The 21,261-nt window shown below is 34.5% G+C and overlaps 1 protein-coding gene and 1 long non-coding RNA gene across 13 annotated transcripts in view; one reads left to right on the forward strand and one right to left on the reverse strand.

The window, feature by feature from the left end:
• The window catches only part of SGCZ (sarcoglycan zeta), a 449,004-nt gene that overhangs the window by 133,619 nt on the left and 294,124 nt on the right, over positions 1-21,261 (forward strand). For 4 of the 12 annotated variants that reach the window (XR_014692796.1, XR_014692797.1, XM_084518523.1 and 1 more), the window contains exon 1: positions 12,535-12,652. The exons of 2 other annotated variants lie outside the window; for them this stretch is intronic. Coding sequence is in view for 2 of the 10 variants with exons in the window: in XM_084518523.1 (XP_084374649.1) it covers positions 12,605-12,652 (48 nt within the window). In the remaining 8 variants the exon portion in view is untranslated. Of the gene's footprint in view, positions 1-9,104; positions 9,233-9,309; positions 9,350-12,534; positions 12,653-14,761; positions 14,909-21,261 lie in introns of those variants that run through there. 6 more of the 12 variants (XM_084518528.1, XM_084518525.1, XM_084518530.1 and 3 more) reach the window with 5 other exon arrangements.
• LOC311436389 lies at positions 6,850-9,124 on the reverse strand. Its single transcript, XR_014692804.1, has 3 exons — positions 9,018-9,124; positions 8,136-8,369; positions 6,850-7,618 (listed from the first exon to the last, which is right to left on the reverse strand). It is a non-coding gene; the product is annotated as an uncharacterized lncRNA (long non-coding RNA).

Below are 21,261 nucleotides of genomic sequence, written 5' to 3' on the forward strand. Positions count from 1 at the left end.
GATATCACATCACCAGCTGCCTTTCCACATAAAGTGGTAGCTTTCATCATAGCATCTCTTCCGAAGAATCTAGGAGCAGAGTATCAAGGCAATACAGGTGAGTGACACAGTGACAGTCTCAGCGATGGAAAGCACTCCGTGTACTTTGTCCTAAGAAAGGAACTCGATTTCTTCATTTTTGTGAATTTATACACATAATCACCTTTGAAATTGAAAACAAAAATGTGCTTAAACAGGAATAATGCAATGTAAAGATAGTTTTTCCCTGAATGTGAACAAATGCAAACTTTTGCACGGTCAGTACCAAATCTTTATTTCTGTAAGAGAAATTAAAATAATGTGGATGCTTTAAAATATAAGGAGTGAACCCAATGCTTTGGAAGAGCAGTGCTGCTGTTGATTCTGTGGAATAAAAAGAAATGTGCTCACTTCAGACTGTAATTAGTTCCTAAAGATTATGGCTACTTCAGAGTAGTTGTCCTGCATAAATACACTCTGCTCTTCAAGAGTAACTGTGGCAGTAAGACAGGAAGATGAATTGATTTTAAAAATTATGAAATGATATGGACTGCCTAGGCCATAGAACTTTTGCCTGGATCATAAGCCAGCAACTGTTCAGTAAAGGTAGTCTTAATTAAACCTCCCACCAAATTCAGGGTCTGTTGAATCACTTGCTTTTATAAAACAAATGCTAAGTGGCAGTAGAGCAGCATACTTTATAAATAAATGAAGTAATCAAACTTTCTGTGGTTCTTTGAATTGTAGTGAAGTTCTGGAAACTTCATATGGTGATTATTGCCCAGTAAGAGATTTTATTCTGCTACAAAATCTATTGTTTTGAGTTTTATTGCAAGTGAGCTTTATAAAAGAGAACCACTAGCACTGAACAGGAAGGGTGATGGCACATATCCAGTCTTGGAGCTGTAGTCTATAATACAAAACAACCATAATCCAGGACCTGAATAGGACCAAATTCTATCTATCAAGTGTTACATGCTTTACCACACTGTCCCTTCCAACTCTCCTTGTATTCATGGTTAAAGTCTTTTCTTTAAAAGTTGTATAACTTATCATATGTACCTTTTTGTACCTTTTTTTTTTTTTTTTTCTTTTTCCAAAATAGGTATCTTCTCAAGGTATCTTACCAGAATTAATTCTTCCTGAATATAGCATAATACAGCTTAATTTTATTCACTAACATGTTTTCAGATTCCACCGTATCTCACATTTAATACTATGAACAGTACCAAATGCCCTTTCTCTTTCTTTCCAATGATGCAATGGCAGTGTTTTTGAAGCCTGGAACATGTGAACTTGCTCTCTTCCTCTCTCTTCCCTCACTGTAGCCCGTGTCCCCACTTTTCTATCTGCTTGGGTGAGCTCAAGAGATTAGAATATTTTTCACGCAGTTCTTAATCTGAAGGAACGGTCTGCTTAGCCAACTTCATCTCCTTAGGAATGTGGCACATACTGTGAAATAGGAGTTGATTATGTGAAATACTGCTACAGGCTTTCAAACAGCCTTCAGTTGTTATACTCTTCTGGGCAATAAATATGGTTGGCTTATGTTTACTATTTATTGAGTTGTTTAAAAGATAGTAAAAAAGGTATGCAAAACATTAAAGTAAGGTGTCTTATCATACCTACTTAAACTTTCAAAGGAAAAATACTGATCAGAAGTTATAAATGACATAATAAACAACTTCTATTAAAAAGGAAAGACATTGAACAAATCTTTGGTGCAATATGAACATATAAGCAATTAATTACCTCATTTTTTATGTGATTGTAAGAATATATTAAATGACTTAGTTTCATGTATAGAAACCAGTTAATTAAAAGGAAATTCTGAAGGTGAGTTGGACCTTCCAAGATGCTAAAATTTCAGTTTAACAGTAACGCTGCTTAACTATTTTACTTGATGAAACTAAATTTCTCAGTGTTCTGGAAAAAGCAGAGCTTCCTCTGAAAAAAATATGGTGTTGGAGCCCATCGCAGTTAATATACTGGCTGTCCTCTGCATGAGTTACATGGTATCCGTCACGCGTTCTCTGTGCTTTAGCTGTTCCTTCAGTGGGGGCACTAAGGGGGCTTTCTCACCCTGTATTACTGCTATTTTGATGAAATAAAGAAAGCTTGATTGTGTGTAGAGGTTCTTACCAGTGTCAAATTCGGTTGAAGCTAAACAATTACTTTAAAAAACATGCTTTTTTTTTTTTTTTTTTTCCTTTTCTTGCTTGAAAATAGCTACAGTATAGCTAGAGAAAGGAATTAGCATATAACGTAATCAACATCATTTCCCTAGGAAACCAAGCTAAGAAACACCCTTGTACACTCTAACTATAAGCAGTGGCAAAGTAGGAAATTATATGAAAAGTGGATATCTTTTTCAGTGGTATTTCCTCATTAATATTTATTGGAGAAAATACAGTATGCATATGTAGCAATAACTGTGTTGGGCAGAGAATTATTTTCAATTAACTGTGAGTAAAATATTTTTTTTCCCTAAGTATTGATTTATTATGTTTGTTGTCTTTGGAGTCACTTTGTACACCTATGCTCCCTCTTTCTCGTTTTCTCTCCCTTTTTCTCTCCCTCTTCCCCCTTTCTCCCCCTCCCCTCCTTTTTTCTTTTTTTTCTTTTTTTTTTTCTTTTTTTTTTTTAACAATGGAAATTCTAGATGAGCATTTCAGAGGAATTCAAAATATATGGTTTGGATACTGTGAAGTGTTTTCTTCAATATAAAATATTCCCACCTTTAGTTTGGGTATCTCTCAAAACGATGCGAGTCAAGAGTTGTATTGTTCCTGCATTCTATTGCATCCATTTTTGCTTGCTAATTAATATCAATCTGAATTACAGTATTAAATTCAGTTAGCATACTTCTAAAGCCAAGATTATGTTTTGTATGGAGCTACATGTGGAAATGAGACTAAAAGCAATATATGGCAACACACATTTCAAAGTCTAAATGGAACAGCACAGGCTTAGTAGAAACTATCGTGTTTTTAATTTTGAATAATTTTCTAATTACTACATGTTATTAAAATACTTTGAGGATTTTTATGGACCTTATGAAGAAGTTTTAGAATTTCCATAAAAAATAAATACTTTTTAAGGCACTGTAGAGACAATAAATCTTTTTTGTTAATATAACGATTCGAAATTTTAACTACTGTCCATGGGGAACTGTCTTTCATGATACCATTAAATGTAGGTTGAATTTAATATTAAAAGTTTGGTGTTTTTGTTTGTTTGTTTGTTTGTTTATAGTTGCTTAAGATTATGATTTAAATCTCTTTTCACTAAAATAAACAGATTACTTAGATGCATCCATGTCTGTAAGTACCTTCTTTGCTTGGTAATATAAATATGTAAAATAAATTTAAAGAAGTTTTAAAAAATAGGAAAGCACAAAAAGGTCACTCAACACGTATTTTATTATTCAAAAGTACTTTATATGTATCTAGAAAGATGCATAGGTGAGTTTCTTTTCTTAAGAAATGAAAAGAGCTGAGAAGTAGATACCGATATCTCTACTGTTATTCCTACAATGTTCGCAACTTATTAATATAAGAACAGAAAAAACAGGAATTCATTACAGAATATTGTTTTGCCTTGGTTTTAGTCCATATCACTTTCATTTTTAATTGATTTTTTTTCCTCTTCTTGTTTTCAGCAATGCTGCTTTTTGAGCACTTATATTCTAAGAAAGGCAAGTAGCATCAACCCAACAAAAACGTACACACTACTTAAACTCAGACTTTCTGTAATCTAACTTAAAGACTATACCATCATATTTTGAGCATGCCAGTTCAATTTAAGAAAAATAAAGTAGAAAAAAGATTTGCCCCAGGTTTTCTATTCATCTCTTGCCTCCCAAAAGCTCCTATTGTTGAGCTCCTAAGTTGAGCGTAATAAACTTCTGAGGCTTCTTTTGTTAGGAAGTTATCTGGACAGATTCCTGATAAGATATATTCTAATGTGAAAAAACTGACTCATATTTATTGTGCTCATATCTTATTTCTCCTCCAAAATCCAAAAAAGAGCTTGTAATGGTTTACAGTGATTACAAAGTGTGTATTGTAAATTAAATCCCTATTTCAACCATTAAGAATAATCTACTTTAAAGTCCTTTCCAACCCCAACCCAAGCCATTCTATGATTAATGTACTCTTTTTTAATATGCTGTATATAAAATATTGGCATGTTTTGCTAATTTGAAGATTGTTTTGTTGGATTAAAGTACATTTTTTATGATAGGCAACTCCTAGACTTCCTGAGTCTTGCTTTCTGAGGAAATACAGTTTTTTTTTTTCTTTTCTTTTTGTTTTTTTAAAGTATATGTAAGTTCACTTATTAGGACAAGGAAGGAAACTGTTTCCTTATGTTTCTTTGGTTAGCTATTCATAACAAATACTTTGCATATACTTGCAAGCTTTGAATTCATAGTCCAGAGACTAAAATTCAATGAAAACATAAGTGTCTGTCAGTTTGTGTTAAATCAGGGCTTCAATACATGATGTTAAAGTAACATTTCATCTTTATTCAGCACAAATGATAATTTGGAAATAAGGAATCTTTTCTGTATTGTCTGAGACAGAGGAAGAAAACCATTAATTTACTGATAGATGCATGTATCCTTTGAGACTTCATCTTGGAAACCTTTTTCCAGCTAGTCATAACATCAATATGACAAGCCTATAGATGTGGCAAAATATGGGGTACATATGAAAAATTATGTAACAAATTGTGGGTTAGCTTTCTGGAACACAAGAGCTTTTGTGCATTGTACCTGTGATTTCTAAGAGTCTGTTTGCAAGTTATGAACTTGTTTACACTCTTAGCCCATGGGAATTCAGCTAAGCTACACTTGAGCAGTTTAAAACTAAAAGGGAATTAAAAGTTTAGGAAACAAATATGAGTCAAATAAGGCATCCACTTTATATATATATTTTGTGTTGTAGGTGTCAACTGTTGTATATTATGCTTTTCTCAGCAGTGAAAGCAATCATACTAATGGCTATGCTATTCTCCTGGATCATTAGTCCCATAGCTGCTACCTACTAACACACCTTTCTCCAGACTTTAGTTTTTGGGAGTTGAAAAGCACAGACTCCGCCCCCCGCTCAGTAGGCATATTGTTGTGCTTCTGCTTCTCTGAATGCACAGTAACTGCAAGTGTAAATGATAATACTGTAAATCTTTTTTTTTTTTTTTTAAGTTTCATATTGTTCTGATTCCAGAAAGTTGTTCTCTAAGTTTAAATTTATCACAGCTCAATAGATTGTTCCTTAGGCTGAAAAAATAATCTATATTGCAGAACTGAATACTGTATTTTTCAAGTATTAGGAGTGTGTATCCCTGATAAACAGCAAAAAATGTGTTTAGAAAATGAGTTTAGCATTGGTGATAAATGACAGAGAAAAAATGTGATTGTTACATCTTTCTAAGCTTCAAAATTATTTCTGCTGGAGCTTAGAAAAATATGTACTTTACAGCACAACATACTGCTAAGAGGTAGCTAGAATGACTTTCTTTTTTATGCCAAGGCCTCTTCCCCCTGCTGATAACAGGTCATTCACAAGTTATTATGCAGAGGAAAACAGACATTTGTAATGAATACATCTAAGCAATACACTACGTGAAGTGTGAAACTGGGGAGAAACCCAATGCTTGAATGTCCACAATATGTAATAGTGTAGATCCCAGGGTTAATTTTAACATTAAATTTAATATTTCAAAGAAGGAAACTGAAAGTCTGTACAAAACTGTTTAGATTTTCTGAAATGGAAACACTTAGCCACATCTAAGTATCAAATATCAGCACTTCCTTGAAGAGGAAAAAACCTGAGTAAGTCTGTTGAATGTGAGAACAATTAATTTTATTATTTATTATTCTTTTTATTGCCAGAAACAGTACAGATTGTCAGTGCCAAGGCAAAGGACTTTTGAAAGTCTGGCAGGAGTCTACTGAAGCTCATGTATAACAGGAGTGGAAAAATGTGAAGCTGTATTAATACTTGCTCACATTTGCTGAAAATATGCTTAAACATTAGTTGACTAAGCTAGGTTTTAATTTGTCACAAAGATGTTTCCTTTCATTCCAGTTTTGATAGCTATTCTTAGAAAAAGAAAAAAAAATAATTGAAAATTACTACTATTAGATATTCCTTCCTATCAGTTGCATAGCCCAGGTCCTAATGAAGTCCTTCACCTCTAATCCCACTTGCAAGGGTAACCCCATTTGCTAAGGTAACCATCTTCATGAACTCATGATTGAGTGAAATCCAAAAGACGAAACAGTACAGTAGATTCTCCATGTCACACCAAAACAACAGTATGAAGTAGTAGTCATATGGAAAGTAGTCATAGTAGTCCCAATATTTAAGATGAGTGTATTCTCCAGGTTTAGTGAACAAGCCTAATTATGGTGGGATTTCAATATATTAAATGACTTTGACTTGTTTTTGACTGTAATGTGAAAAGACTCTGCTTAGTTAAATCACTGAATTCATGAGCCCTGAGAAGTCCTACTCTGTAGTAGAGGTTCACTGTCTGTCTTCTTGATTCTAATCACTCATTATACTTACATTTATTACTTGCATGCTACTTTTTCTAGCTTGTATTTATGACTTAGTTGCTTTAGATGTTTCATGAAGCTGAATATTATGATTTTAAATGTTAATGCTTCATATTTGGATAATACTAGACATCTGAAATGGTTGAAAGGCTGAAAGTAACTTAGCAAAACAGAAACATTTCTGAGAGTCATCTCATTTCTTTCACAGTTCAGCTTTGCAGGTTTTATTTGGATAAACTCTAATATATTTAATCAGATAACATGGGATCAGCTTGTATATTAAACTCGATTATGCGTAAAAGCCTCTAGATTATCAGATGGAAATATGTTACTTTCAGTCAGTCTGTTCTCTTCGTAAAGAACACTGTCTGAAATGAGACAAGATGTGTGTCTATTTTGTACATTGGGTTAACTGATAAAAGCATGTTTGAGGACTGTTACTGCATGAACTAACACTGCATTGTGATGAAGCGTGTTGAGACTTCCATTTAAGTTCTTGCTGCTAAATTTCAAGCTGTTTTTCAAGGTGCTTTTCCTCTCAATAGAATTTTCCTTCTCTGTCCCATGCCTATATCACTTTGGCCTGCCTCTGTCAACTCTTGCTGGCCTTAAATGATATTGCCAGTTCCAACTCTCTTGCTCTCTTGTGGGCCTTCCCAACTGTCTCTTTTATTTTTTTTATTTTTATTTTTTATATATTACTATTATTGCCATCTAATAGAATGTGGTGGCTCTGCTGCTTTTTTCATTATAAAAGTCACCTCATCCATGATTCACTTAAAATTTCTGTTCAGTATTTTTTACTGGATATTTATCATTTGAAAAGTTTTTCTACCTCTCCAATTGTATTCTCTCATCCCTTTTCTCCTTTCGGTCATGCTAAAAGGAGTAAAGGATACAATCAGGATTAGTGGGACTTGGAAAAAATGTTGATCTCTGTGATGATGAGAAAACTCTAGCACCACTCTCCAAAGGCTCATCTTGCTATCCTCTGGGTGTTTTACATTCCCATGCAGACAGTACTCCTCATCTGATCTGTCAAAAACAAAACAAAACAAAACAAAACAAACAGCTATGCTACTTACTGTAGCTCTAGGGAAAAAGAGACATTAGAGCAGAGACTGCTAGCAGGCAGCATATTGGGCTCCTCACAGGTGGTAGCGGCACCACTGCATCCCACCTACTTATGTATCTGACTCATTAGGTAGTTTGAAGGCTTTTCAGCACACAGTCAATTGTGTATTTTGCTCTTTTTTTCATCATCTTTTTCTTAAAAAGATAACCACATGCACAGTGAGTGCCTTTCTCCCATTAATGTACTTTTCTAACACTTTATTTTGCCTTCACCTTCTCTCCTTTCCTTCGCAAAATCACATTTACATCAAGCAAATTGGGAGATTTGTGACACTTCTTAATTGCTGAGAACATTAATATTATCATATCACACTGGCTTCTGTGAAAATTTTATACAATAAGATTTCTAATGCATTCTCTAGGTTATATTACTGATTGCTTTATAGTGAGAACTGGTATGTTGAATTAAGTTTAATACCTTCAGAAACCCAGTTTTATAATGAATTGCATTTCACTTTCACTTTGTCCATTGAAACACCCTTTGAAGGTCCATGTAACCAGCTCCATGTACGTGGTAACAAATTCTCTCTGGAGTTCTCCAAAACTGGAGAGAAGTCCAGGTGCTGCAGAGCTGCCAGAAATGCATTTTCTCTTTTTACTTTTTCCCATTTCTGCTCCAGCAGATGGATTTATCCCCCTGACTTGACATTATCTGGGGAGTAAGATGCAGTGGAGAGCTCAGTAGAAAATGGCTGATGCTCTGCCATTCAAGCTGAGCTTGTATTCACGCAGGGTGAACTGTAAAAAGCAAGGTAACAGCCTATAGCAATAAACAGTAAACTTTCTTATCTACCAGCTCCAACCACTTTCAACTGACCCATCTGCTATGAAAACAATAATGTTTGCCACAAATATTTGCACATATTTGATACTGTGAAATTACATGTGGCTGAAAGACTATTGATTTTCTTTTTTCTATGCTTGTTTTGATTCCCTAGAACAATACATTGCACATAATATTTTGGGGTTTGTGTCTTCTGGGAGTCCACACTTTTTCAGACCAGACTGAGTAATTTTAAAAGTTGCTGCTGCTGTATTGATTTTCTGCCTGAATCCATTTTGCTAAGTAAACTGATCTAGTAAGTAGGGCCTGAGATCATCTCACAGGCACAATAACCAAGCCCTGCCCCTTTCTAAAACACCAAAGCTTTATAATCTTTAAAACTGATTTTTATTTGACTTAGGTGACCTGCGAAATAGGAAAACCTCAGATCTGCTGGATAAGATGGAATAAAATTGAAGAAGGTGGTGAACCAATTTTCCCTCCCTCTCTGCGTCCTTGCAAGGGCGAGTCCTTTACCATGGGTTTTCTGTCAGCCTAAAGACACTCCCGTACTACACAATCCATTCAAAAACCCCTTGTGGTTCCTCAAACAAGGGCTTTCTCTCCACTCCTGGGGAGGCCAGCTGGCCTACGCCTCACCCTCCAGGGAGTCAGCCCTTAAAGGCCTGCTGCTTTGCTTCTGGAAGCTTCCACTGGGCCAGGGCACTCATTCTCCCCTCAGTGGAGTGCAGGTGCTGCAATGCATGCTCATTTCCAATCCATCCTTTGTCAGCTACAGTATAATTCTTCCTGCTGCTTCCTCTGGTCTCTATTGCTCTCCGAGGAAGACACCCTTACATGGCTGCACAGTGAGTCAGGGCTAGGGGAGCAAAGTTTTTCCTTCCCAGTGAGGGAGCGCGATGGAGCCATTTTGTCAGCCACTGCCAAAATGGCTTCCAGGGTAGCAAAATGGCTCCCAGGGCATATGTGTATCCCATATACAAAGCACCCGTTCTCCTAGACCTGTTTGTACTTCTTTTATTGTCTGCTTTACTTTTTCTTGCTGCTGTGCTTCTTGTTGTGTCAGCGGTAGTGGAGCTGGTGGTTCTTCAAAAGTTGGGAGGAAAGGGGCGCTAACCCATACAGCCCTACACACACACACACACATCAAGCAAGAGAAAGAGTAAGCAGGGCAGTATTTACATCAAGACTCAGTAAACAGGATTTATTTATTTATTTAATGAGAGTGAGATCAATTACTAATCAACTTGTACCAGTTAAGGTCACATTGGCTTTTATTCTGGACTTCTATGACTTCTGTGCCTCCTCCTGGAGAGCTAGCTGGCATAGTTAAATGATTTTTCAGCAATTTTTCACTAGTGGGTGCCCATTTCAGCACCCTTACAGACAAGAAATGCTCTGTTACCAAGTCATTGTGTTGTGGTTATCGAGTCTTTTTTTCATGCTAATGAGGAACAATTCAGAAGGAAAGAAACAATTCATAAAGTCTGGGGGATAAATTTTCCCCCTCCCAAATGCTGTTAGCTTAAATGAGCTTGTATGGTTTATTCACAGAGGTTTACAAAAACATGATATATTGCATGTTTCTTCCTGCAAAGCCAGATGCAAGTTTTGTAATTTAAATGCACTGGCTCATTTTAATGATAAACTCAACTCTGTAAAATATGTGAAAGTTTTGTAATAATGCTGGATATTCATTTCGATGTTTTACATGGTCAGTATAACCATCTACATATATCTGTTTCAATGTTAAAAAAAATACTGATGAATTATATTTTGCATATTTGTGGTATTTTCCTGGCGTGGGTAGTATTTCTAACTTCTGAAAAGATGCTTATTTGCATTCCATGAATAGTGGATTAGGAATTTCATAGAACTTAATTCATTTTTGTTTTTACCCTTAAGAGGGTTGAATATTTTTTGTGAGCCTTCATTCATTTCAGAGCTGCCTTGATTTGGGAACAATACTGATGTTTTAAAATTCAGGTCATAGAGGGACCATTATTAAATTTTATAGTGATGTTTTTCTCTTGGAATAGTGAACTATATCACCAGGGATCCATTTGATTATATTGTCTGATCTTTTGTATAAGAGACTGCAGACTTCTCAGAGGTATTTTAGCTCTAGTATGTGTCTTTGTCAGAGACCTTGGTTTAGAAATGATTTGGTGTTTTTTCATTAATTCATTAACTTAAAAAAGCTACAAATAATTCAAGCTTTTGCTTCTAGTGAGAGAAAGCATTGATAAAAGTATGTGCATTAGAAAATTATAAGGTTACAGTTCTTTGAAACTGAAAGTGTTTGAAATACTTCCTGGCTGTGGAGGAGAGAGAGGATATGCAATGAACTGAAAGCAAAATGTGTGGATTTTTAATAAAAGACCTAAAATCATTTACCAAGTAAATAATTAAGGAAAAAAAAGTTGTGTACAGTTAAAGTAAGTGTATAGATTGACTATAATAACAATAATTATCCCTTGGCTAGAGCTTTTACATAAATTTAACTTTCATCCTGCATGATGGTCACCAGCTTTCTGTAAGTGTTGTTGCTAGGCCAAGCAACTCCGGAAGCTTGATGTATCATGCTTAATAGAAATAAACAATTGCTGATTATTTTTCTCATTTTATAATGCTGTTAAAATCACTTTGAATTTTGTCAGTATGTATATGTGAACTTAGGATAGAGGCTATTTGTTAACCTATCTATTGTGGTCTAGTGTAATAAAATACCTAATTTTCAAACCTAAAGTAAAATAATCTACGCCACCGATTATAGCAAGTCTTTTGGTTTTACTTATGTATTTATTTTGCAAAATAAGGATAGTTTCTGCAAAAATAAGTTGTTTTCAAAAATATAAAAGTGTTAACTGTGAACTGTTGTTACCCAGCATCAGTAGTAAGATATATTCTTGCTTCTTTACATCAGATTGCTTTTTGATACACTACTTTTCTATGGGTTCATGTCTGAGATCTCACCAATACAGCTTTGCGAAATACACTTTTAGGTCAGTAATCTTATACAGTTTAAGCATATACAGTTGAAACAGATTGAAATCATCCACTATTGTAAAGAAATTGACATAAAATCATTTTTCTGAATGTTGCTGCTATACAAATGTATGGAAGAGCATACTAAGCTAAAAAGAACTCATCACTTTCTTCACTAGGTAGACTTCCGATTGGACCACTGTATAGTTTTCTACTAAAACATCTATTCAGAAAGCTACTCATTACTTTTGACAGTCCAAGTGAAACCATTTTTAAGGTCAGATCTAAGGTTATTTAAATTAAAAAAAAAAAAAAGGGCAAAAAAAAAAAACACAAAACAACTGAAAACGAAGGTACAACCTGAGAGAAAGAGTATAGTGGTCTTAAATACAGGATGGAGAAATCTGACTGGAAACATGATGGCAATGCTACTGTGTTGAGTGTGACAAGGTTAGGTGAATATTGTTTACAGTTAGAAAGGATATATTTTACATGCTGTCATGGGTGACATCTGGAGAATGGGTATTTTACCTTAAAGTACAAGTTTTGTTTATTTATGTCCTGTGTGAAACTAATAGCCAGGAAGACAACAACAGATTCTGAAACGTTTCCATTTCATAAATAAGGTAAAGGAAAGGAGTGTGTGGATTTCTAACACCATGGATGGTAGAAGAGGTCTAGAAAAGTTTATTTTCATGGATGAGGATTTGTTTTAGGTGACTTCATAATTTCTTACAGCAGTTATTTAGGAAAAGACTTGGAAAACTAGTTTTTCTATTTCCATGCTATGCTGTTACATTTCTGCAATCAAATCAATACACAGGAAGCTGTGCCCAGGTTGAGCAAACCAGGGAGAAGGAAACCTGACTGATAGTAGGGCAGAGGCAGAAAAATTGCATTTCCCTCTACTGTAGGAAAGAGTGAGAATACCCCAAGGTAGTCTTAGCAAAAGCTTAGCAGCTTCTCATTTCAGCAGAACCTTAAACATGATATCAGAGACAGCTTTGGGTCTCATGAATGGCATGGGTCCTTGTTTTGGTGAAAGTCTACATTTCAAAGACTTTGTAGGAAGACAGAGAAGGTACTTGAGTGGGGAGGGCAGGGTCAAGCATCAGATGTGGTTTGCCTTAAAGATAAAGGAAGAGAAACTGACTGTGAAGCAGGTGAGTAGCTGGCACCTTCTACTTAAATGCAGGACTGTGACATTTATTTTGGCAGTCCATTGTAAGGTGTATGACTGTGGTCATTCTAAAATTTAAACATTTTGATTTGTGGATTTCATAAGTCATTCACTCTTCTAGTTATTAGAAAAGTGTGTGCTTGGCCCCTTATCTCTTTTATGACTAATTAGAAGCAGGTCCAATGTCAAGACATATAATTACTCTCACCACTTTTAAATATAATGTAAAAAAAAAAAAGCAGAATGTGAGGAACGCTACCTTTTGTTTTTCTCATGAAGAAAATACATTTTTGACGTTTTTTGTGCTTATGTATAGAACTCAGATTTTGTTAGTTAGCTTCTTATTTCCTTTGCTTTTGTCTACCCAGAAAAAAATACATTTCTCTTTTCCTCTTTCTCTTCACCTACGTTAAATGCAGTGGCAAAACGGTTCCTTCAAAACCAGGATCCATGTAGAACAACTGTCTGCCCATCCAGAACAGCTTTTCTTTTTTATTGATTGACAACTTCACTTTGTTATAGCACAAAGCACGCAATAGCATTTTCTTTTCCAGACTGAAATTACATCATTATTTACATTTTTTCATTTTTCTGTTTTCTCAAAGAGTAATGAGTACAAAATTGCGCTGAGCATTGTAATACTATTGTTAGTAACATTGGTTTGGCAATCTATTTGCATTACCAAAAGGAAAAGCATATCTTTGTGTTCATTATTGGTTAAGTTTGAAAGAGAATATCCTGGAGAGCTGATTTTCTAGTAGTTCAGAACTGCTCATTGGAACTTATCACTGCAGCTTCACAGGGATTAGCAAAGGTTGGGCCATGAAACAAGAGTGAGAGGTATACAAGATATTCTGCTGTGCTGCGGTGAACTGCCAACAGTGTCATATGTGTTGATTTTTAATAAGAATTAGAGTGTTTGCTGAGATGTTAGAAGGTTGTATGTTGAAGAGGGAATGTTATATAGTGCAAAAGGCACTTTATACCATTTCTACATCCATTTTGACAACAGTAATTGGAAAAAAAAATCTGTAAATTATGTAACAGCTTTTAACGAGACTGGCCATTAGCAGCTGAATTTTACCCACTTCTTATGGATCTAGTCTTCTGCTCTGTTGTTTCTTCTTTACACAGAGTTACAAGAGACTAGATGGTATCCTAATCTCAGGGGTTGTGCCAGTGCAGCCCTTGTGGATGAAATGCTTCTCTCTACACCAGGAGCACAAATGAAGCCCTGGTTAGGTATAATGAGATGGCTTGCCCTGTCGCATTTCCTTGCAGAAGTCTTAAAATCCCCTGTCATGACCAGTCTACACTGGTTGCCAACACCACATAGCACTGACACTAATTTTGTTCTGCAGCTATCCTGAACCCAAGAGCTGCTATAGTACTTGGGGATTTGGGGAATGGTGGAGAAGGCAGTAAGCTGATGCTGAGACTCCTTAGCATGCCGGGTAGCTGCTCAGCACATCTGTTGTCAGACTGTGCCTGAGATGTATAGAAACAAAAATCACTTGATCATGAAGTTGATTTAAAAACCTCCATGTGAAAAAGAGACTCACGCTCCTTTTGTCTAAGATGCATAATGCATGTTTAGGAAATGTTAAAGTCCCTTGGTATACTTTTAATTAACATTTTTATAGAGGCATAGGATAAATTCAAGAACCCTTTAATATATAAACTGTTTTTTAAATACCACTTAAGATTTTTATGAGAGATCCAATTTAATGAGAAATTGCTTTATAAAAGCTGCAAACCAAAACAATCTTGCCACCTGAGAGCTGAAATCTAACACTTTATTTGTAACAATCAAGCTGTATCAGGGCAGCGTTCTGCCAGACGTTTTAAGCTTCTTAAAGATTATTTGCAATTATTTCTCATGCAAAGCATAAATTCTTATGATTAAACACATTTTGAATAGCTTGCTAACATTTGTTTGTGAATACTGTTTGCTTATTTTGGGGATAGCATAGCTGGAGCATTCCTTGTGTTTCAAACACCTGTGGGCAGCACAACTGTTCAGGAGGTAGCTCGTTTGATTCTGTTTTAAAGCAGGTGTTCCTCTGATGTTTACTCTCAGTTGCTCAAACTTATGTGTGGCAGTGGCTGCTAATCACCAGGATTGAGGAAACACAAAAAGACTCATGAAACTATGATTTTGGTTGAATGGAACCAGCAAATATGGCTTTGAATTTGCAGTAAGTGGGAATATTTGTGCATTCCTGCATAAACTGTAGAGGTAAGTTTTGTGCAGGAAATCTAATTATGGAATATTTATATCAAGAGTAGCTATTGTGAAAATTCCACTGCTTTTTTACAATAACATAGTCTTACTAGGAATGTGTCCAATCCTTATATACCAATTTAAATTTGCACTTTTAAGGAGGAGAAAACATAAAAAATAATGTCACTAGCAAAGCAAAGCTCTGGATTTATATTAATGCATTAAACATCAAACGTGATACTGTTTTTAAATTAATATGACTAGATTGAGATTAATTGGAACGAGAAAATAGAGTAACAACGTTGATCTCTTGAGAACACAAGGCTGACATTTAATACAGCTTCTAAGTAAGACAAATCAGTGTGTTGTTTTTTTTTTTTTTATATCATGCATGCTCTGTAACCATTAATATACTTGAAAAATGGAAAACCCTGTGGCTGCAAGACTTTGACACTTCTTTAAGTTTACCTGTATTAAGACCTCTCCTTCCTTCTTTCATCCTCACCATCTCTCCCCCCATCCCCAGCAGCTTTAGGAATGTGTATTCCTTGTGTCTGTTTTATTCAGCTTCACCATACCTTTGCTAGTCCAGGAAAAAATATAATTTTTGCTTCTGAATTGAGATTAAGAAATAGCAAATGATTAATTCTGTTGGCAGGTCTCACCTGCAGACAAATTTGACTATGGGTATGTTGTTCGTTTCAACATGCGTTTTAGTTGTTACCGGTAGTGCTGTAATCCAAAACAGAGCCTTATGTTTTAGATGTAAGTTTCAAAAGACCATAATAATCTCTGGATTTCTTGCATCTAAGTCTGTGGCATTAACTATTGGACAATATTCCTTTCTTACTAACATACTGCGGATGCTGTTTCATTTCTAAAATGGAATATTCCTCATTATCTTAGTAACAGCTTTTGCCAAAGACTTATTTTTCCCTGCCTGATAAAGCCAGTATGAAATTGCAAATGATAAAAGAAATGGGAAGGAGAGCCCAGAAATAAATGGGGTAGAAAAAACTCTCTTAACCCATTCAGTTATTGATTTAGGAACAGAAATCTGTAACACTAGACTGTTGTGTCTGCTTTAGTTTATTTTTTTCTGTGATACATACTTTATGAGAATTAAGTTCATAAGAAATTAATTGTACTTTATCTTCAACTTCAGTTTTATGTAGATGATTTTTTTTTTTTTTTTTTTTTTTTTTTTTTAGGAAAGGATAGAATAGCTTAGCTGGAAATGATCTACAAAGATGATCGAGTCCAGCTGCCACTCTTCAGGGCTATCCAAAAGTTAAAGCATATTACTGAGGGCATTATCTGAGTGTCTCTTGAATGCTGACAGGCATGGTGTCATTGATAAAACTGAAAAGTTTTATCAACTATTAATATTGAAGTGAATATTTCAATAACTTAATAGCATTACGAATTATTACTGTCTAAGAAACATAGTTGAGAAACATCCTAAGGCTGAGCAAACACAAATAACAGGGACAAAAAAAAAAAAAAAAAAAAAAAAGCAAGTTAGTGGCATTTTACACAGCTGTGTTTTGCCACAGGTGTTACAGAACCTCTCAATTCTGTAAAGAGTCTTATCTGGAGCAGTGCTCCCTGCTGCGTGAAAGAAACTTGAAGCGTTCATGTGTGAGCCTTCATGACATGTTTTTTTCACTGTGTGCTATTCCTCTACTATAGATGCTCTACATGATACTGTTACAGGTGAATGTACATAAGAATTGAATGCCAATTCTGTTTTATTCTCTCATGTTTCTCCTGTCATGAGGACTATACAGAAAGGTGAACTTGTACACCTAATGTTACTCCTCAAATAAATTTTCCTAACTGTGTTTCAGCGTCTGCAGGAACTGAGTCAACTCAGTTTTATCAATTTTCTGTTGGCACGTATGCAAAGATGCATATTTATTTGGGAAAACCATGTAATGTAACTATTTGTGCTTAATACTTAGGAATACATGTAGTATGCAATTGTATGTAGGTGTATGTACTACAACCGTTATATAATGATACACATATATGTATATCTATAAATATGCATTCGTACCCTGTTTTCATCTGTATTGTTAGGTGATTCTGTAAAATCACAGTGAATTTCTATACTCTTAGTAGAGCCTTGAGTTATTTCAGCAGGTGTTTTGCCTTTTTGTTGATAAAAGTGCACATAGGGCAGGATCTTGGTCTTAATGTGTATTGAATAGAATGGAGCATAATAACGCCACAGTCCGGCTCAAAACTTTCATTTGGTTGTTTAAACATAAATATAAAATAACACAATGCATGTGGTTTCGTAGCAGTTTTTTTTTTGTTCTTTTTTTTTGTTTTTTGTTGGTTTTTTTTTGTGTGTGTGTGTTTGTTTGTTTCCCCTAATGATTGTATGCCAATATTAATGAATTATGTAGTTTGTGGAGGTTGAAGCTGCATTTTACTATTATCTTCATGCAACTGAAAAAAAAAAAAAAAAAAAGTAAATAAAACAACAAAACGTGCAAAGCAGTCAGTTTTCAAGAAATGCCAAAAATCAGGCAGTTTGAGCATTCTTGACTCTTTACCTCTCTCTGAATATGTGTATATAAATATGCAGATATATGAAAAGACCAAAGCTGATTGATGGCCTATTGAATGCAATTGGTATTTTTTAATGTATAACTAGTTCCATGTATACTTACTCCAAATTAGAAATGATTCATTTTGACCAATGTGTTCTGTCCAAAACAGGTATTAAGAACATAGTAATAGAAACTTCAAAATGCTAGAAAACAATTCTATAACGTCCGTGAAAAAAACATTGTTAAATTAAAGAAATACAAACCATGGCTGAAAGCATGTATTTTATTGTATCTGTGTGCAAGACCTACCTGGGAGGGTAGGTTAGGACATAATAATGTTCCTGCTCAAGGATTCAGTGATACTCAGAAGGGCAAGCAGCCCTTGAAACAAAGTGAGAACTTCAATTCTGTTGCTCTAGTTCAGATGGTATTTTAGAGACCAGTACTTAGAAACATAATAAAGAGTTCAGAGGTTGTACAACTTTTCTGATGATACTGGTGATGTCATTTCTAACTAGTATGTTCGATTTACTTCTCTGCAAATCTAAAAGATTTTGGAATTTTGGGAAGAGCTCAGGAAGCAGTCACAAGCAAGGATTTGAGCTCATCTAATAAGGAGATACCAGAAGTTGTTTTGATTTATGAAACAAAATTACTTTTAGTTTCATGAGAGAAAGGTATATAGCAAAAGATGGTTCTTGAGTCTAGGGTAAAAAAATGGAAAGAGATTTAAGATTCCAAAGCTTAGACTAAACTGATTCAAATTAGAAACAAGTTGATTGCATGTAATTGAAAATAACATGTCTGCAAGTATGAAGGAGTTTCCATTACTTTTCAGATCACTGTTATTTTTCAAATAGCTACTGTATGTGGGATGCAAAAATTAAGGCAAGTGATTTTATGTGGCATAGTTTTTGCAGAAGGTCAGACCAAGTGATCTTTCAGTGGCTTTTTAATACAGAATATAACATGTCTAATGAGATGCTTATTATGATACGATGTATTCATTTTATGATATATTTCCTGCTTCTCAGAAAAAGAAACTATAAAATGTTTTTCTTTATTATTAAAATAATAAATACAGTCTTAATTATTGTAAATTTTGTCATCCCTTATTCATTGTTAATTTGGCCAGTGGTTAATTGAGAAGAGCAGATTGATGTTAGTAATATATGCATAGCTGACGCAGATATTTTAAGAAAATGGAATAGAAAGTAGAAAGTTTTCCTGTTAGAAAATGAATAATAAGTATTACACCCTATATGATTTTAATTGATTGTTTTTCATGTAAAATCAAATATCTCAAAAGTACTGCATAGAGGTTCACTTGGGGAGATGGAAAAGTATTTTAATTTTGTTATCTTGAAACATAAATTATCTTAGAGGTCTAAAAAATATTGTGTGTGTATACTTTTGTCATATCATTCAGTATGCTCTGAGTCAGATACCTAGTATGTTAAATGTAAATGTTAATCCTTTTCTCCTTCTCTGGTTGATTTATTGAGATTTGGAATTTGTTTTCAGCAGGAGATTTACCTTCCTACCTATATTCAGAGAATTATTAGGGGAGATAAAGTCACATGGGGGTGCATTTCATAGTTGCTGATATACAAATGTTTTGCTAAGTAACAGAACTATATCCTGTCTAAGAAAAATTGGCAGAAATTGTATGGATGCTTTAGGATTAACCATTACTTTGCATTTATTTATGAGCAATTGGCTATATCCTTAACTTCAGCAACAATATTCTTTTCCTTGCAGTGTTTAATTATGGCATCTGGATTTCCTTTTTTGCTTATGCTTGAAACTCTTGTCACACAGCAAGTATTTTTAGCTACTATAGATTAGTTCTTTTCAGTGTTGAAGTGTTTATTAACATTTTTTATGGGTTGTCCATTGGAAGAGATGGCATTCTACAATAGATAGTTGATGCTGCAGATGCTGTGAAATTCACAGTATGGCTTTAGCATATGGAATAATTATATGAAGCAAATATAATCTCAACCTTTCTGTACAGAAAATGATATTTATTTTTCTCACTCCAAATCATATGCAGCTTTCATCCAAGTGAACACACAAGTAAGCTGTTTAATTTGTTGTGTGGTTTGGTACCCAAGTAGAGAATTATTACTGCTGAGACACTGGATAAGAAATTTTATTCTGATTTAGTCAAATTCTGCAGAAATTCAGGAGAACATATTGTCATATTGTTCACATTTATACTAAGGAAGTTAAGAGTTTCTCAGGTTACTAATGGACATTCAACACTGTAATTAGATTCTGTATGTGTATTCATAAATGCGTTTCCTGTGTAGTAGGATAGTATCGGTATATGCGTTCCTATATGTAAATACATTTCAAGGAAGAACTTTCAAGGAAGAACTTTCATAAGAAAATAGTTGATAGAATAGGACATAACTAAATGTAGACTCATATTCCTAATGTTAATCATCCAGCCTTTGTCTTAGGTTCTTTGCTACAAGGAAAAAATATGCACAAGGAATGCATTTTAATACAATTCAGATAGTTCTGTGACAAGTGTGACAAGGGAAGGGACCAAGAAGCATTTCTCTATATAGAAAAATTAATTATTGTGTTATGAGTTACAGATTAGAGTGGGGGGCTGTGGTGGTGACAGACCCAACACAGGGGCATAATGAACAGTGCTTGATCTTTTCATAGAAAAAATGAAAATGTTTGTTCAGCACTGAATATCTGTGCTATATGGTGTACATCTCTCCAAGAAGAAATAAAGTTAGAGTAGTTTTGAAGTTAAGTAAATTGGCAGCAACTTGAAATTCAGTATCTCAGTCTAAGGATACTGCTAAATGACATAGCAAATCCTTTAATACTGTATTGAAGATCTGATCAAGGCCATGAACTGACCTGTTTTCTGGTAATGAAAGCAGTTTCTTTTGAACTATATTTGAAAGTGAAATGGATTGACCTATAATGCTGATACTTAAACTACAGTTACAGCTATTGGATTACCATATGTTTCATGGACAGCAGTGAAAAGAATGTGTTGTGTTAGGGCACAATTTCCTTTTTATGTGGAATTCTTCATTTTAAAAAAGTACTTGGTGTCAATAATGGCACAAGCATATCTGGTATTAAATTGTCTCTGGCCTTTAAAGAGCAAGGAAGTCAAAAGAAATATATTTAATGTTGCCAGTACTAGGTAGAGGTTAGATTGTAGTAGGTAGTTTCTAAAAAGTGACAAAAAATATAACCCAATTGCAAACTGCATGTAGAACTATTATCATAGGTAAATAAATCATATAATATAATGCAGTTATTCAATAATAACTGTATGTCTAAATGAAATTCTGCAAATATGTATCGTCATAGGCAGTGTCAGCTTGCAAAAGCAAGAATATTTCTTGCTTTTTAGCTGATAGGATAGCGTTACTTTGTCAAAGAAGTCTACAATTTTAGCCGTGTATATACTCTGAAATCCTCCTTAGATCTTAGGAAGAACATTGCTTCAAATGGCAGTAAGTCAACTGAAAGAAAGAAGTTTGTAACATGGGTGCTCTGGATAACCCACTGGAATAGCCTTTTTTTTTTTTTTTTTCCCCACCAAAGATACAGAAGTAATTTGCTTGCTTGAATTAGGCATACAAACTTGCCAGTTAAGGTTAAATGACAGAATATGAATGAATGTAAATGACAATGTTTAAAACAAACAAACAAAAATTAAATAAGTTTAAAACAAACAGCATTTTCTAATGATGTCAACAAATATAAGGAATAAGTATGATGAGAAATTTGGGAGTGGGATGAAATGGTTTAGAAATAATTACA

Source organism: Aythya ferina, assembly GCF_964211825.1.
Source record: "Aythya ferina genome assembly, chromosome: 4".
NCBI lineage: Eukaryota > Metazoa > Chordata > Aves > Anseriformes > Anatidae > Aythya > Aythya ferina.